General features: G+C 38.8%; 1 protein-coding gene across 5 annotated transcripts in view; it reads right to left on the bottom strand.

Annotated features, from left to right (window-relative positions):
• Positions 1-18499, bottom strand: part of LOC119795927 (mitogen-activated protein kinase kinase kinase kinase 4-like) — a 162457-nt gene extending 143958 nt beyond the window's left edge. For 3 of the 5 annotated variants that reach the window (XM_038304170.1, XM_038304171.1, XM_038304172.1), the window contains exons 1-2: positions 18186-18499; positions 17908-17973 (exon numbers count right to left, since the gene is read on the bottom strand). In XM_038304170.1, the coding sequence (XP_038160098.1) occupies positions 17908-17973; positions 18186-18242 (123 nt within the window). In that variant the 5' untranslated portion in view covers positions 18243-18499. The remainder of the gene's footprint in view (positions 1-17907; positions 17974-18185) is intronic. The other 2 variants (XM_038304173.1, XM_038304174.1) reach the window with 2 other exon arrangements.
• Between the last annotated feature and the right edge of the window lie 341 nt (positions 18500-18840).

Here is an 18840-nt window from a genome sequence, read left to right as displayed (position 1 = left end):
TTAATGAGGAACAGCTTTTTTTTTCTTTTCAACCCTCAAACTCTATAATATATAGATTGGGAGAAAAAAGAAAAAAGGGAAGCCCTTTGCAAATATCAGTCATTTCAAAAATCTACATTCACTAGGAAACAAACTAATGCTAGCTATGCTAACGGTGCTAACACAAATATGTCATAAACGTTTTAAATGTCCTGCTTAAATCATCACCCTTTTGTTTTAAAATAACAATAACTTCCGTCTTTACTCAAAAGCTCACGCAACTTTTAAAACCCCATAAAACTCTTAAAAACAAATTTAAGGGGCATGCTTTGGTGGCACAGCCGTTAGCGCGGTTAGCGCACACCACCCATGTACGGAGGCCTTAGCCACTAGTGCCGTAAAAAAACAGAAAGAAAATTAAAAAAAATATTATGACTCATATATGAATGGATATTTTGTCTGTAAGGATCCTATATATACATCTTGGGGCCATAAAAGATGCAAATTAAACATAACAGCTGCAGTAGAGAAATAAGTGTTGCAGCAGAAAAAATAAAAAAGTCCTCCAGCTAAAGGTGCAGCCATGTTGGATCCAAACAGAGAGGCTTTCAGTGGGTTTATCAGGCAGGAGGAGGTCACAGATAAGAGAATGAAGAGGCTTTTATATAAGATGTAAGCAGCTGCTGTGGGAAATCAATACATGTCCTGGGAAGAACCATAGAAAGAGGCATGGAAGCCGTCTGAAAATGCATTAAAAACCAACCGATTATCTAATACTGAAAATATGTGTATCCTCAGGAGCTATGAACAAATATCCAAACGTCAAAGGAAATTATACCATTACTGTTTTACAAAAATATTCATTTTTTAGGCATCTCGCAAAGAACTAGAGATACAAAACAGAAAAACACTTATCCTAAAATCACTGACCCAATCATTTCATTAATCAGCATTTGTGGATTTTAATAACTTCTACATGGGATTTAATGAGATTACTCAGCATGGGATTTTAGATTAATTGGCATTAACTAGCCATAGTCTGACAAAGAGCTTTGTCTTTGAGTGGGAAATTGTTTTTTCCATTACACCTTAGTATAAAGGTGTCTACTTTAACTATTTGACATCACTTAAGGGTATCAGTAGCTAAGCTTTATATCTGAGAATGAAATCAGCCTTTTATTAATATTTTAAAGATGCAACATCCATTTTTAATCCCAAATCAAGGTTGGCCTTTCCAATTCTGCTCTCTCCTACTCATGATTCTATTATTAAGCAGCTTTAAGCTGCAAGTTAACATCCCTAAACTGCAAAATGTACTAGCTATAGTTTTGGTGGTTTTGAGCATCTTATTTTTAAGGTAAATGGGAAAAAGTTCTTGAGCTTCCCGATTATATAATATGGATGGCTTGTTCTATAGCAACTGTGTTTGTGCTCTGATTGGTGACAAATAAAGGCTAAAAGCAGCAACTTGTTGGGCTACCATCAAAGTTTCATTAAGTTATATTAAGTTAAACAGCATTTCTAGTTAAGAAAAAGAGATTTATAAAGACAAATACAATGGTAATGTTCATTTACACACTCATTCCAGGTAATTATCAGTTAACCATAATTAATCCTAAACTTAGTAACTGCTTCAGAGCTTCCAGAAATGCTTTTACTGTGTCTATTTTTATCCATTTGCTCCTGGATGTAATTCTCCCTCCCGTGCTGTGGTGGCACTAAACTTATTTTGCCCTCCTACCTCGCTTCCTGGTTATCCTCTTACAGCAGTGTGTTGCAGTAAGCTTGACACAGACATTTTTGATTTATGCTCAATATTGAAGCGTGGTCTGTGCTACACACTTTGGGTCTAGATATGGCCGAGGCGGTGAGGAAGTGGGGGCGAGTTTAGTCCGACAACGGAGGGACATGAGGGCCAAAAAGAGCGGAGAGCCAGGTGGAAAAAGGCTCCCAGCATTCACGCGCAACTCGCTCTTCTAGCGGGTCAAACTTCATGAGTTGTTTTCCGCAATTTCGGTCATAAAAACAAAACATGCCGGCCTTCTGTCTGCGGCACTGTTTGCGGTCAGCTGCAATTTGGGGGAGGTGCAGCGGAGCGTCTGTGGAGGGGGCAGGGACGTCTGGAGCCGAGGTATTGAATTGCACTCATTGCACTGATTTTGTGCAGTATTTTTTGATGCATCTTTTCTACTTCTGTTATTTTCTGTCGTTTCTCAAAAAAATGCATAACGATATTACAGCTTTCATTGATGTATTTCAAATTTGAAACATTGTCTAGCCTGTAAGGTGTAGAAAAAAAATTAACCAATTAATCGAATCGTATCGTAGTGTATTCTTGAGTAAAAAATATTCGGATCGTTGGGTCAGAAAAATCGATACTGAATCGAATCGCCATGATGGATGTGATTTCATTCAAAACCTGAAATAGAGCGACTGATTAGACAAATGTGACACATCAGATGAACTTTCCTGTTACAAACCCACCTATCAATACCTAAATTAAAGCTGTAATAGGAAAAACCCTAGTAAAACTTGTTGGTATTTGTTTCGTTACCTTTCCCTTCCAGTTGATCAACCATCCACTCAACAGACAGATTCTTAATAAGCTCAACACGCCATCTGGTTGCACTGTCTGAATGCATCCATCCCTCCATCCAGCAACACATTAACACCGCAGTTGGTCGTATTATATAACCATCTCTACAGGAGCAGAAAGGAAACAAAAACAGGCCATTGGTTTATTAACTGAGGGGCAAGGATTGATATTAACATGTTAGTGAGGATGAAGATGGTCAAATCTGACGCAATTAACTGAGGCTCTTCCAAACATTAGCATGTTGGGGTCCCTGCAAAGAAAGTGGAGGCTCTTTAGATTGCAAACACAAAATAAAACACATATGTGTGCATTTTAAACCGGATGCAATGAGGTTCTACTTGAAAGCCTACTTGTAAGTTTTAAGTAACCGCAGCTTAGCAACATTACTGATTTTTTTTTTATTATTTTTACCAAAAAGGAGAATCAAAAAAGAGATATAACCCCCAACAATTATTCCCAAATTTACATGTTTATTCTATTCTCCCAGTGAAGGATTAAAGCGCTCTGTTTTCAAATGACACTAAAATTTTTAGAGCTAAAAACAAAAATCTTGAAATTCCAAATTTTTTTACAGAATGTGAATGCTATATTTCTTTATTGAAAGAAAAACTAGTATGATTGAGTTCTTTATCTGTTTAAGATTATATAGAGGGAAAGAAAACAGATTTGCAGAAAAACTGGTTATTTTCTATTGCTCGACAGAAAAACTAAATCCTCACAAGTCAAACGATGCGACGACTCAAGTTTGAAAGTGATGCTAATTATTATTTTTTTGTAATAAATTGGCTTAAATACCAGCTGAATTTTTTATTTTATAAACAAGAAGTAGTTGAGAGGAAGCTTTATAAAAAATAACTAGAATTGCACCAATTCCATGCAACTGACAAAAAAGGGGGTGTAATCATGTAAATATGGCTGTTTGTCTCTTTAACGGGGGCCCAATAAAACTCCTTTTACATGTATGGTTATTAAAGCTTTTACTTATCTGTCCACATTAATTATGTTTTGATAAAAATCCTTTACTAAAATGCCATCAGAATTCTTATAATATTAAGTGTGTCTCAAAGGGCCCCCTTTCAGTGTCCACCATATTGGATCAGTCCATTTGCTGCACATGTGCAGAAAGGTCCAAACAAACAGCAGCAAACCATATGAAAACAAAGGATGCGAAGAGCAGTGTTGCCAACTTAGTGCTATAGTGTCGCTATATTTAGCGACTTTTCAGACTCCTCTAGCACATTTATTTTTAAAAAAGCACCTAGCGCCAAATCTAGCGACATTTTTCTGCTACCAGAGATTTTAGCAACAACATATAAAAGCACCAAACTCTGCTCTCCGGAGCAAGTAGATTTTTAACCCCTCCTCCTGCTCTCCTCTATCTTGTCTGCTGTCATGATTCATGCAGCTATTATTTCATCCAAATGAAAAAATGGAGAACAGATAAGCAGATCATGGCTTGTCTACAGTGAAAAAGGACAGTATTATTTACATTTGGCATTGCCTTTTTGGAAACACAGGACGGAGCAATCAGCTAAGTGAGCTTAGCTTCATTCCCTTTGAGACAGCATGAAAAATCAGCTGAGTACAAAACATAGAGAGGAAAACAATAAGAAAAGGGACAAAACATAGAACAAATAATGTATGTTTATTCTATTAAAATTTCTGTATCTGTATAGTGGGTCTGTTTTATGTGTTATGATCTCAATTCAGAGGGCCCCATGCCTGTCTTTGCCTTGGTCCCTGAATTTCCTAAATCCGCCCCTGACTGGATCCATCCTAACCTTAATTCCCTCCTTCTGTGCCCAGCATGTGCCATCTCATTCTAGAGGATTATAGTGACCATGATGGCTTCCATTACAGAATCACCCCCCCAGCCTTATCCCAGCAACACGTGACCAGGGCCCTTGTTTCAAATGTATGTCCCATCAGTTGATGATTCCGAAGTTTTTCTTCTCATAGTTCATCACTTATTGGGTCTGAACAGATTTAGACATTTTTGTAAAAGTCTTCACTTCCTAAAAAAAATCTGTAAAAGAAATTATTGGATCTATCTTGCATGTTGCTTAGATCCAGTGGCTTTTCGAGAGTCAGACTACCGGGTAGTTGACTTTTAGGTAACCTTGCGCTTCAAGTTGGATTGTTGCAAGATTTACATTCTCAGTCTCAAACAAATCCACTTTGAAAGACTCCCGCTAATACGTCCGTCATGTAACAACCAGTAGGTCGGACCAATGACATGCCAGCAGTGTTTTTTGGGGCGGGACAAGTAGGAATGATGACAATCTGAAGGGCCTTGCTGGGGCATCACAAACATGGCTACACTGTAGGACTTGTCTATACCGTGAGGACATGTCAATATCGCTATTGACTCGGTTTTAGCTAAAATGGCGACAATTTTCTCGTTTAAAAAAGGAGCAAAGAGAAGCACTTTGTGTATTTGTAGATGTTTGTGCTTTCTGCCGACAGGATTTGGAAAAAGTTTGATAATGGAAGGCAGGTACTAGCTGGCATGTCACCCAACCATCCCGACGTATTGCATTAAAGGTCTCTCCTTTTCACGGACAGACTTGGCAGCCATCCCACATTGATAAAGTAGAACTCAACTCAGTTCTACACATATCAGTTTGGCTACTTCCAGGTTAGTTTTTAGGTTCAACAAAAAGGAATCAGAGCAACGATTCTCCAGGAAGACAGACTGGTTGTGTGTGACTAAGAAGAGGACATCAGCGCCTTACGCCTGCTCTCCTGTTCATTGAAACGGTTCACATTTAGATGGTGCTCTGCTTTATTCCATGCAGGGGCATTTCCATGAATTTTGAGCTCATTCTGGCTTTGATTGGCTGGATGTGCTCTCCTCATCCTCTGACATGGGAGCTTATCTGCCTGGCTACTGGTTTCCGTGACAGCGGGTTTACAGTTGCTCTCGGTATCTCTGCTTCTGTCTGCCTGAACCACAATGGGCCTCTGGAGATGGCAGCTCACACTGAGCCTGGTTCTGCTGGAGATTTCTTCCTGCTAAAAGGTAGTTGTTCTCTCCACTGTCGCTACAAGCATGCTTAGTGTGAGGGATTGCATTCATGTCAATGAGTCGATCAACTGGTTTTCCTTAGATAGAAAACTTTGAATCAATTTGATTGCATGATCTGGTTAAATTGTAAAGTGCCTTGAGATGACATGTGTTGTGAATTGGCGCTAAATAAATAAACTGAATTGAATTGTATTAAATTCAGTTTTTTTGTTTTTTTACTTTAAAGGCATTTCACGTAAAAATCTGTCAGCAATTTGGTAGGATAAGCATTGTACTGCAAGACTGAAACTATTATCTTTTTCTTTAAATACTTTAATATGACATTCTCTTAAGATTACCTAATAATACTTAACTTAGCTAGAAATTGGGATTTCCCAATCCGATATAAATATTGGCCTGATATCAGGGGGAAAAATAAAATTAGATTATATTAGCCTTCATCTAAAATCCCTGATGTTAGCATGCTGATAAAAGCACAGTTCTTCTGGTTCAAGTTTCTGTAAACCGTTGGTTAATAATAAATCGGTCAGTTATTAACCTCTTCTATTAAATAAAATGCACTTATAATCTGTGGAGAAATGAATTCAATCATAGAAAAAACACCACTTAAAGAAAAATTGCCAACTGACAATTTATGGCCATTTTTATTGTGATTTTAACTTTAGCCTCTATTGAATATTAAAAATAAGTAGAAATAAACTTACACATAGATGTAAAACAAAGTGGTTTAGCCTGCATAGATGAAAAAACTTGCACGCCTTCACATGGTCAATTGTATTGTATGAACTAAAGGAGTGGAAAAAGATTAAAAAAACGCTGAGTCAGGCTTCCTCTTGCAGCTCCTCACTAGTTAAAATCACTGATCAAAGTGGATCTCATGTTTTTTTTTTTTTTATCAGTGTGAGCTGGAAGACAGGGCACTCACAAAATTATCAGTAAAAAACGTGCAGTATAAGAATGATGAACTTGTTTAGATATTGGAACAATGGGAAAACCCAATAATATATTGTGCTTGGAAAAAGAAATATTACTTCCATAAAATGTTCCATTTGTGACTGGGAAAACCCAACCTGATGTATAAATGTTCACACAGAGCAGCAGCAGCAAAGCGTTAGTCCATGCACTGAGCGTCGTAGAACATGACCCAGATAACGTTGGAGGCTCTGTCTTATTTTTAGATGAACTATAGCCAGCAGGCAGAATTGGTCACTCCAATTAAACTCATTGAAAACAACACAAAGGTTCACATTTTTTAGAAGAACAACAAACTATGCAGCAAATTTCATACAAAAAAATGTCAACATTAAAAATAAATAAAATTTAACCGTAAAACCACATGCATTTGAGATTCAGTTACTCTCCAACTGTACTCTGATTTCAGTTCATATCGAACTCTCTGGTCAAAATCAAGGCAGAGCTGAGTTCCTGTTGCCACTATCAGTTGCAGAGCTTCCTCTTCCTCCGTTTGGAAAGGTCACACCAATAACTGCACGTTAAACTGTAAAGAAAATCTCTAAGCAGAGAGCTGCTTGCTTAACTAGTGCTGTTGCAGTCGTTCCTAGCCGCGCTTCACTTCCTGTGCTGTGAAAGGTCACAACAAGCCAGACTTACATTCCAGTTTGAATAGCCGGAAGGCCGGTGAGCCAGCTTTGCATGAGTTCATTCCTTCTGGCAGTTCTTTAGTTCCTCTGCATTACAGAGCAAGGGACACACTAATAATAGCTTCTGATATGCAAGCCATTGACAAGCGAATCAAAGCTGTTAAAGCATTTTCTTACACCTTGAAATATTCAGTTTTACAACTGCAAATGGCTTAAGAAGGCAGCCGTTAAAACGATCTATTATCCCCTTACAGGGAAATATAATAACTGAATGCCTTCCAAAAAATAAAAGATAAAAACAAATCACTTTGTTTCCAAGTTTGAAGACGTTTCGCTTTCCATCCAGGAAGCTTTTTTAATTAAAAATGTCAGAAATATCGTTGAGTTCGAGGTTTTATACAGTAGCCCAACAGCAATTGCTCATACTCATGCATTTTCCGAGGGTGTCTTTCTCAAGATGGAGTGCAATATAATGGTGAAGATTCTCAGTCATCCAGGTCATAGTCTTTCCAAAAAAAAGTCTTAAAAATATAGATTTTTTTAAACATTTGCACTGATTGGCATTCCAGTTTTTATTTAGTTGTGTTTTGTTTTTAAAGTGAATATTTTTAAAACATTACTTAGGAGGACTGTCATAAACTTGCCAAATGTTTTTTGGGTGTTTTTTTTGAGGAATTAATTTAGTCTATATTGATATTGATACTTTATTAAAATAAATAAGGTGATACAAGCTTTGGCTACATTTTCCAGCCCCAAATTACAAAGCAGCTAACATCTGTTATGGCATTTCGATGATTTCTAACAGAATTCGACACCTTTTGTGTACCTCAGGGTTCAATACTTGGACCTGTCTTTTTTACTGAACCAGTTATTACAAATATGATACACATTAAACTATTCTGAATTAATAACTGGATGAATACTAATTTTTAAAGGTTTAGCTAAAAAATATCAAGTATCTTGAAAAAACAGAGTGCATCTTAACTTATCAAATTTGATCAACACAATCTAGCAATGATAATAATAATATCTGACTAAATATTGCATTTCAAGGTCTTACAGCTCTGTACACACAAGGTGGATTGACTTGCCCTGATATCTACACTTAAAATAGACTTTATTGACCAACTAGTTAAGCTAACAGCGAGGGATGGGAATAGTGTAATGAAGGAACAAAGAAAATGAAAATATGATTATTAACGAGAGAGCCTGGAATGACTTGGGGGAACTTCAGGAATAACTGTTGCTTTTATTTTGTTTCCATATCATTTAGGTTTTGTTTAAATGAAAAAATCCTAACTACATTTTACAATAAGATAAATTATTATTAAAATGTATTGGTTTTGCTGGTCTTGTAGCTGTAGTGTTAAATATAATCAATTACATGCTTACCTTAGACTGACATGTTAATAATGGGTTACATTTACACCATATATATTAATGCTCTGAACTTCCATATCAATGAGTTTTTTTTAACCATGTTTTTTCTTTTTCACCCACACTGTTTATATTTGATCACTGCTACACTTCTTGGAAGGGAATATTCATTTATATTCTGGAAAGCTTCAGAAACGACAACTGAAGTTTTCTAAGTCTAAGCCTAAGTCATTTAATTTCTTTCCATCTATATACACTGGGTTTATGAGGCTGGCCTGATTTAGGAAACCAACAACGATCGTAAAGTTTGCATTGATTTAACAAAAGCATTTAGCTAACTTACAGAAGCATCACACTGCTTGTGTGTTTTTGGCTCTAAACTTCGGTCCCAAGAGGGTAAAAAAAAAGAAAACCTCGAAGCATGAAGGCTCAGACATGTGCTCCTGTAACAGATCTCCAGTGCATGTTGGTGAAATGCTGCTGTGCATTTTAACCCTGAAAGCTGTGCAGTAATGGGGCTCTGCTTCGCTGACGACAGGCTGGAGGAAAGCCACACCCACGTTCACTTTATCAGCCACAGACGGGGAAAAAACAAGCATCTTTCCGTTTTCAAGGGCAGATAAGGAGGTGCAGAGGAAGTAAAACTGAAGTCAGGTTTTTATCTGTACAAAACTTAAATCATATTTTTACCGCAACTTCTGATTCCCTGAAAGATATTATTCAGATAAACAAATTTAAGCTGTTTGTCGGATTTATCTATACATTTTTATAATAAAATGAGAAGAGTTTTCTGCCTGCAATTAGGGAAAAACAGCTTGTGCAGGAGGCGACTACTGCTGAAGATCAAGCAGATAAAATATTTAGATACTGGACTTACATAGGATCTAAATACTCTGCTTTATAAGAAAAGCACTCCTGGTGTAGTTTATCTCAGTTTGCAGACCTGAAAGCAGAGTTTCCCTGATGCACATCAGGAAAGCTCCTCACACAGCAAGGAAAGGGTCGGCTTCTGAGTTATGAATAATACAGAAGCACAAAATGTTTGCCATAAGATTTTGTTAGTTGACAGACTTGAGGTTTATATTTGATTAATAAAAAGAAAAATAAAGAGGGGAAAAAATAAGAAAATAATGAGTCGCTTTATACCTTTTGTGCTGATACAAATGATATGGGTCAGGATACATTTTATCTTGAATAGATAACAAATAGCTAAAAAGTAAAGCAAAAAGTATCTATCTGGTATTGAAGGGGATTCTATATATTTAGGGAGTTTGATGGATTTTAATATATGCAAATTAAACAATCCAGGAAATGGAAGCAGGTTAATTTATATGGCACAAAAATTTCCAGCGTGAAAAGATGCTGGTGTTCAATGATTTAAACAGACATCATTACCCCATTTACACTACTCTTGAAAAACCGTGCCGGGACCGGTCCGAGCTCGGTAACTGAGATAACTTATCATGTGAAAATGGAAAGCAAACTGAACTGAATCGAGCTAGACACAACCGGACCGCGCTAAATGCAGACCAGTTCCAGAGGTGGGCTCGGCCCGTTTTTTTCCTGGCTCGGTTCTCTGATAACAAGAGCGCATGACCAGAACCCGTCATCTCCGTCTGGCTGCACATCCCGATTCACACTCTATTCCAGTAGTTGGCGGTAATGCCCCTCCGGAAGTTGCTTGCCAACCAACACAAAACAGAAGAAGAACTATAACTATAAATTTACTTTCTCAAGTAAAGGCTGCCATCTTCGCCTGACCCTCCACAAACACCGAAGTACAGCAATAATAATCAAGCATAACTTTCTGAATGTGACAGGCGCCGCCATTTTGATTTGCTTGATTCCCTCCTTCCTCATCTTCTTCTTCTTGTGTTTTATGGCGGTTGGCAAACAACTTTTGGTGCATTACCGCCACCAACTGCTTGAATTCCTCCTTTAATACTGGCAGTAATACCGCAGATCGTCACTAGGAGGCGAGGAGTCGAGGAACCGAGATAGCGAGATGTGTAAACAGTCGTCAGAACCAAGCTCGGCCTGGTTAACTGATCCGAGCTCGGACCAGTCTCGGCATGGATCAAGTTTTTCAAGGGTAGTGTAAATGGGGTAAATGGGAGTTTAGTTAAGACCAATTTATGCTTCTGACGCATAGCCTCTACAACCGTCAAATCTGTCTCTGTGCATGACCACGCCCCCCCCCGTGCAGAGGTTAGGCAACTGTCATCGAGCAAAAAAAAATTAAAAAAATTCCTGACTACGCATTGGACTGTCGCAAACCCAAGAAGACCTTAAGCAGAAGTGCGCAGACAAAAAGCAGCTGTGATTGGTCCTTGGTAAGCATTTCTGGCTGTCTGAGTGGTCGTCCTTCTCTATTTGTTACCGGGGTGCGCCATTTTAAAAAACCTGAGGAACAACTACAATAGACAACTACGACGAAAGGTTAATCAAGGAGTTATGGAAGTACAACCACTTGTAAGATGCCTCAGACAAATTATATAAAGATGCCAAGGTCTCTGCCAAAACAAAGTTCTCGTGACCATCCGCTGAAGTTCTCGCGAATTCTCAATAGGCTCCCCCTTGCGCTTTGGCGGGAAACTGCTGTGCATCCCTAGAAATTCCAGCCCAACGTTGCAGAAGCATACCAGCAAAACTGGTTCGCGACCAGACCCAAGGACATTTGATATGTGCAGCTGCAGAAGTCTAATCTGCTCTTTAGACACACATAAAGATAAATATCTTCTAGTACCACAGTCCTTAGCTCTGTTTTTAACATCCTAATCTCATCAGGATTTTGTTAGTTTCTTCCAAACAGAGCTGTAATTTATGTGGCTACATGACAGGGGCGACAGGAACAGGGCTGTGGTTTTCTAATCTAACTATCGCACCAAAGCCAACCAACTTCTCCTCACTGCACTGATGGCTTCCGCCGTTTCACTACTTCCTCACAGGCGTCCACACTGTCGCTGGGTCTAGTTTCTTAAAAGGGAGAAAACAAAACAGTTGGATATGTTTGCTCTTCTTCCTCCTTTTATGAACTCAAAGGGAATACGTATACGGTGAGCTTTTACTCTTAAAAAGGATGATAGAAATAAAAGAGGCCAAGTGAGTCTTTAATTCTGGGGATAAACAGTTTCCTCAGAGAGGGGGATTTCCAGCCCCACCAGCTGAGTGTGGTCTTACCCCCGGAGGGTTTTTGCTTTATCTCATTTCTCTTTTGAGGTGATTTAATTTTCCACCGCTCCAAAAAATAAATGTAAAAATATAAAACTTCCATGTTTTCTGTTCCTAATGCCTTTAAATCTTCTTTATTGACATTAAAGTTAATTCTCTTGCACAGACATCCATGATCATTTTTTAAATCTGTGATAAATATTTCTGTACGTTTATGTAACTTAAACAGTGAATAGCACAGCTTTTTTAATGATTAAATAACGTTTATCAAGGGATCAATAATAATTTTCTGCCTTGTTTGTGCTACTAACCACCCCCCCGATGTCCCTCTCTATGTTATTTTTCTTTCCTGGCAGCTGTTGCTGGTGCAAACAGCTGCAACACCTCCGTCGTTCGCCCTCCTCAGCTGTTTGCTGGTCCAGAAAGGGCAGCCAATTGCCAAGTGTTGGAGGAATCCAGCGTATATAGAGCGAGTCGAAATGCAACACATGGATTAAGATGCCTACACACATTTATTGGGTCAGAAAAAAAGAAGAGGGTCGTCCTCACTCAGAGCCTAAGCAGCAGTCATGGGTGTGATTCACTAAATCCTGAGGAACTAAACCTAAACTGTGACGTTTAGTTTGCTTTCCAGTGCATCTCTTACTCCTGTTTTAATGTTTTGTTGATTTGCTTACTGCTGCCATTAGCCCCGCCCCCACCAAGCATAAGAAGAAAAATAAAAAAGGTGGCAGAACTGTTGGTTTCCAAAATGAAAAAAATGATAACCCAACCAATCCGTTTTGCCTAATTAGGGGGAAGCTTTTTATTGTTTGAATTATGGTGCAACAGCAGAGCACGCTTTGGAGTCCATAAAACCCCAAATCAGAGTCTGATTTAAAGCCACAGTGACTAAAACAGAGCATTCAGTCATTGCTGCGGGTCATCCTCAGGACTTGGGATAGTTCTGCCAGTACCGACGCCATGCTGTGGATCAGAGGTCTGGTCTGAAGCATGCGTGTGAGCTGCCCTGTGGAAGCACTTTAGAAGACTCCTGCATATTTACTACGCTGAGTAACAGAAACAATTTTAATTGGGTTGGAAGATCCCACATTTTCCAACCTAATTCTGCTGCAGCAGCTGAAGTTTTTTCCGCCTACATACAGCACTGGGTGAGTATCTGGATAGGTTCCCAGGAGCGCAAATAAACTTGGTTGTTTTGCTGACTATAGCATTAAAAAAACATCCTTTTTCACACATTATCCATGTTCTATAAACTTAACATTGATCTGTTAATTTAAAAAAAACAGAGTGTAATGTCTTAATTTCACCTTATGTTCTCTCCTAAGCTATGGGAATTTCCTGTGATCAACTTATTGATGGAGCTCTTTCAGGCCCTGACTGTTTCATGCTCACTGTTGTTCTTTCCAACAGAACATACTCCTGGCCCAGTGCTGCAGTATTTTACTCCATTCCATTCTTGTTCCTGTTTCTTTCATCTCCCACATCAGATGCAGGTTCTGAAGGAGGTTGTTACCGAGTCATAGGGGCTATATAATGCAAAAATCAACCTGTCTTTTATCTGCTGCAAAGCATTTTTTTTATTTAAATCCTTCCCAATGTTGTATTCCACCTAATTTATGCAATCTGAGCAATCCTCATGAATTTGTCCCATGAAAATGATAAGCCATCACTGTTTAAACTAGAACACCAATTATCAGTCCTTTCCAGGAAGCGCCTACCTTAACTGCGCTACATCAGCAGGCATTGATGCGAGTATGAGCCTTTCTGCTCAAAGTCCACACAGAGCGCCTCAATAAACAGCTAATCTGCACAGTGACAGCGTCTTTGTCAAGTGTCTGGGTCGTGAAAATGTTTTCCTTGGCTGCATGAGGTCTCCGACTAAGGCTGACGTCATGAAATCTTCTCTGGGACAAACAGCTGGGACACGTTTTATGATGCCAGAGTCTGGTTTTTGTAGCAGATGATCAAAGAACCTGAAACAGACCAGAAAGACGGCTCCCCAACAGGGTTGGTACGGTTCATAAAAACACAGGAGTGGTTCACCTGCGGTGTAAATGTATATCAGATGATAGCAGCACATTAGAGTAGAAGAAGAAAAAGCAAAATGTCTGAAAATGTCTTGTGGGGCTACGTGAAGTAACTCCATAGTAGCAACAGAGTTCTACCACTGAATGCCGAAACTTTGTGTTGCCATATTGCATTAGTTCTTAACAAGATGGTCTTGAACAAATGATATCATAGACTTTCCTTTCTGGGCTTTATTATCCTCTTACCAGCACGTCAGGGATATGCAATTCTTGAAGCAATCTGCTGCAAATGTATGTCTTTAATGCTTGGTCTGAAATTGCAAACTAATAGTTCCGCTTAGGAATGTAAACAAACAGTCAACTTACAATTAATTGTTGATAAATGGGTTATTGGATTAAAATTTGTTCCAATCCGATTAACTGCTAACATCTGCTTAAAAGGAAATTCTTTCAGTGTTATATTGCCAACGTCTACAAAAAGGGCACTGCTCTTTATGCTTAAGCAGAGCCACACTGTTATTTGTAATGTAGCAACGATACCATGTTTTAGCCCCAATACCTGATACCTGGCTGTGCAGTATCGACCGATACCGATACCATCTGTTTGAAATTGATGTTTGTGTGAATATGAAGAATTTCATACTACTTGGATGTAAAATAATTACCATCATGGCTTTGTCAAGCTGCTGCCTACCTTTGTGAAGCAGGAAAAGACTAATACAAAGTGAATCCAGTAGAACTTTTCATTGTCTACCTGGAATGGGTGACAATAGTTTAATAAACTTTTGGCTCTCAGAATGCCCTATTTTTTGGCTTGCCGATACCGATACCACCATTTTAGTGCTGGATCTGAGCTCCGCCCGATACTGGTATCTGTATTGGTGCAACACTAGTTATTTGCAGTAAAAGCAATGCCAATACAAAGAAAGGAATGCCAGGGGAGACACATGGCTTGATCCAAAGTCCGGTCCGGGAATATTTATGATTCTTATTGGCAACAAAGATGCAGAATTTATGAGGTTCTGTTTGTAAATATAAACATTAAATAAGCTCTTTAGGTTATCATCTAGATAGTGTCCATTTAGTCGTACTGCATGAAGAAGCAGCATTGACTTCTCTGGTGGGATTGAAGTAGATTTAAGAAAAGAATAGTTAACGGCATTGTAAAAAAAGGTTGGTAAAATCCTATCATGCTAGCAATTAGCAGGATAGAATGGAAAAGCTTTAGTGTGTTAATGCACATCATAGAGTCAGATAATAACATTCTGAGAGTTTAAAGCACCACTAACAGCACAAAGTCTCTCCCTGCATTGGATTTCTAATAGAAACAAAAATAAGCCACTTTCACACTAAAAACCTCCTTTTTTCAAAACCGGGTTTACCCGCTAACAATCGGCTTTTGGCTCTTTTCCCATTAGACCAAAAAGCCAGGTCTAACCCTAGATAGCGTGGCAACTGTCCCCCACCACTGCGTGTCTGATGGCGACATCATGTGGGGTAAGCTTTGCTGATGTCGACAGTGTGACAGAAATCTGTGAAGTATCGGGAGCTAGGGCGTACTCAAACGGTGCCTGAAACCTGGTGACGAATCTCCTCTACTCCGCGAATCATAAGGACCTCACAAATCTCTCAATCTTGCAAGTGCTCTGCCATGTTTCTCGAAAACAAGCAGAGCTATTTGGGTTTGTTATTCAACATGTGACCAGAAAAATGTTGTGACATACATATTGCTTTCCGAGTCGTTTGACCGGAGTAGACACGCGTCACTAAGCTGTTCCCACTGCCACTAAAAGCCGATAGTTCGCGGGTTGAAACAGGTTTGTCGGCCAATGGGAAAGCGGTAATAGACAGTATAACAGTTATTTTCCACTCCATTAAATTGAATTGGCAAAAAGTCTGACAGCATGTTGGAGCAACATACCCTGTCTTTTAATAATAGTTTTGAATATTAAAAATCTTAAGTGTTTCACATATTTTATTTCCAATATATTTCTTTTATACATTTCTTATATTTACTTTTTATTCTTTAGTTAACTAATAGGTTCCTGTTTAGTTATATCTTATAGATATGTCAAATAATGTGTAAGAAAACACCTTTTCTATTTAATCAGTCAGCATTTAATACAGCTCACAAAATACATGGTTAAATACAGCGATTTATTATTTTTTATGGAACGCTTTTCCTATATGGCTGCTTATCAATAAATCTTCATCCAATCATAAAGATCAATGAATTGTTAATGGATAACTTGCAGATGCCAATTACTTGACCAATCTCTGGACCAGACAGCAGAGAAAAAGGACTTTTACCCATCGGCACGAAATAATGGAATATCTTGAAAATGTTAAAAACTGTAGCTTTTTAAAACCTCAAAATACCATGATACTAATAACCTGGTAACTATTTCAAGGATAAAACATTTTGTCATTGCTCTTTTCCTTGTGTATCCAAACCCTTGAACACTGTAATCGGTTTAAGGTGTGGGCTTTAACTACTCCACCTGACAAGCCAACGATCATAACACCAGGCCAACAGAAACTGGATAACAAACAGGTTCGGAGGCTTTAATATTAATAATACCCCGTCACAGATATATTCACAATATGCATTTATAATGAGCTGCTTTTAGATCACACTCACTCTTTCTGCTTATGCAGTAGGTTTCTTGTTATTGTTTTTTTAAAGTTACATAACAAAACAGGAAAACAAGCGAAAAAAAGAGAAAAATATATGGAACAAAATGAATCCCATATACGCCCACAGCAAACTGCCTCAGAAGTAGAATTAATAGTAATGAAATACACAGCGAAATTAAATAAACTGTTAGGTATACTTTAGAGAACACTCTGACTGTAAATATAACCTGTCTTTAATAAGTTCTCTGTGGCAGATCGATTGATTGATTAATTGATTGATTGATTGATATACTTTATTATTCTCACAGTGGAGAAATTTAGTCATTACATTGGTTCAAATAGTCAAAAAGATGAAGAAGGTGCCAAAAGAATAAAAGGTGCATGGGGGTAAATACAGTATATACAGTGCATCCACATTATATATATATATATATATATATATATATATATATATATATATATATATATATATATATATATATATATATATATATATATATATATATATATATATATATATATATATATATATATATATATATAATTATGTGGATGCCCTGTATATATGCTGCTTTAAAAAAACTTCAGCTTTCAGGCTGATAATATATTGTACAGGGTATTCACATGGGTATTTATATAGTTAGGTGTTTATATGTTTTTCTATCTATATAACTATTGCGCTGGGTATCACATATAAAGAAACAGGTTATTACACAGGGTATTAAATAGTTATTGCACATTACACATTGCACGAGATTTTAGTGTTAAGCAAAATGCAGAAACATATCCACCAAATTCAAAAGTGAAACACATATTTCTTTAAACCTCAGGCTTGAATCAGGGCTAATCAATCAGAAGCAGCAGCTCTGACTTATTCCCAACATTTCAATCTGCCATCAACAGAATCCTGATGCTGCTCCCCTCTGATGGGTAAAGGCCATGCAGATCTGGGTTAAACCCAGTTTCCTGCTGTAGGGATGTGAGCAGGCCTATCCCCATTAATGCAGCGCACAGGCCTGCTGGGCAATACTGTGCACAAATGCGCAATGAAACACCGCCCACCCGATGGCGCACAGGTCGGTCAGCGTGGTAAAAAGCCCTTCATGCAAGGATGGGATTGGGCTGATCAGTTCAAGGCAAAAGCATGGTCTGCAGAAGGGGGTATTTAACTGGGGTGTGGATGAGAGAAGAGGGAGCAAATATAGCTGCAGCATCTTTTGCTGGGATGCTGTTTTTAAGGCTGGGTTAATAAAATAATAAAGGATGGAGGAGAAGCAGAGCAGAGGCCAAAACACTATCAGAGGGATAATCCAGGCCAGAGCGCTTTGCTCCCAGAGGAAGGGGGGGGGGGGGGGGGGGGGACATCTATAATAAACGTTTTCCTGAGTCTGGGAGAGGAAAAAATACACAACTGCATGTTTGTGCTTCAGTTTCCGTCGGTTTCTCCTCAGCTGAGGCTTTAACACACTGATGGAGGATTTCACCAACCTTATACACTTGTCCATAGGTTCCATTCCCCACTACCTCCACCAGCTCGAAAATCCCAGCTGGATCCTGCATATAAAACACACATAAAGGAAGGTGGGGGTCATTTAATTGATCTCCAGCTGTAATTGATGGGTTCGTTTAGTTTATAAGCCGGCAGCGCCCGGCTTGCCTCTCCTGCCAGCGGATATTAGACAAAGAAAAGCCTCCGCAGGGCTGTGTCGCTACGGAGCAACACATTCATTTCTAAAGATAAAAACAGCCGTTTAACAGACACTCACCCTCAGTGATGCCAGGTCTATGTCCACCAGGCTCTTAGCCGGAGAGTCGTTCGCCATCTTTTTAGTGAAAAGCGGTAATAAATCAGAGAAAAAACGGCGGAGTGGAAAATGTCTTCAAGCGGACGGATAGAGTTTCATCCTCGTCAGGTTTTGTATTAATCCCCCTGTTGATGTTTTATTTTTAAAGCGTGTTTTTCCTGTGGTTTTAGTCCAAGACAGGCGCTCCCTCCTGCCACATACCGAGCGAAGCGCTGCGCTGCAGACAGAATGACTGACTGCCTGCAGGGACCTCTGCTGCTCTCTCTCTCTCCCTGTGTGTGTGCAGCTCTCTCTCTCTCTCTCTCTCTCTCTCTCTCTCTCTCTCTCTCCCTGTGTGTGCAGCTCTCTCTCTCTCTCTCTCTCTCTCCCTGTGTGTGCAGCTCTCTCTCTCTCTCTCTCTCTCCCTGTGTGTGCAGCTCTCTCCCTCCCATTCAGTCCATAGGTCTCTCTGTCCCTCTGTCTTCCATCACCACCCCAAACAGGGACAGTCCCAGACTTTTGGGAACCCTGGGAGGTAGAAGAACATGTCTCCTCTGCCAGAGCAGATATATTCTTTCATATATATATATATATATATATATATATATATATATATATATATATATATATATATATA

This window comes from Cyprinodon tularosa, unplaced genomic scaffold, assembly GCF_016077235.1.
Source record: "Cyprinodon tularosa strain WSP-4 unplaced genomic scaffold, ASM1607723v1 ctg527, whole genome shotgun sequence".
Classification (NCBI taxonomy): Eukaryota; Metazoa; Chordata; class Actinopteri; order Cyprinodontiformes; family Cyprinodontidae; genus Cyprinodon; species Cyprinodon tularosa.
The sequence above is the reverse complement of the archived record's forward strand: the minus strand, read 5'-3'. Positions and strand labels throughout refer to the sequence as shown.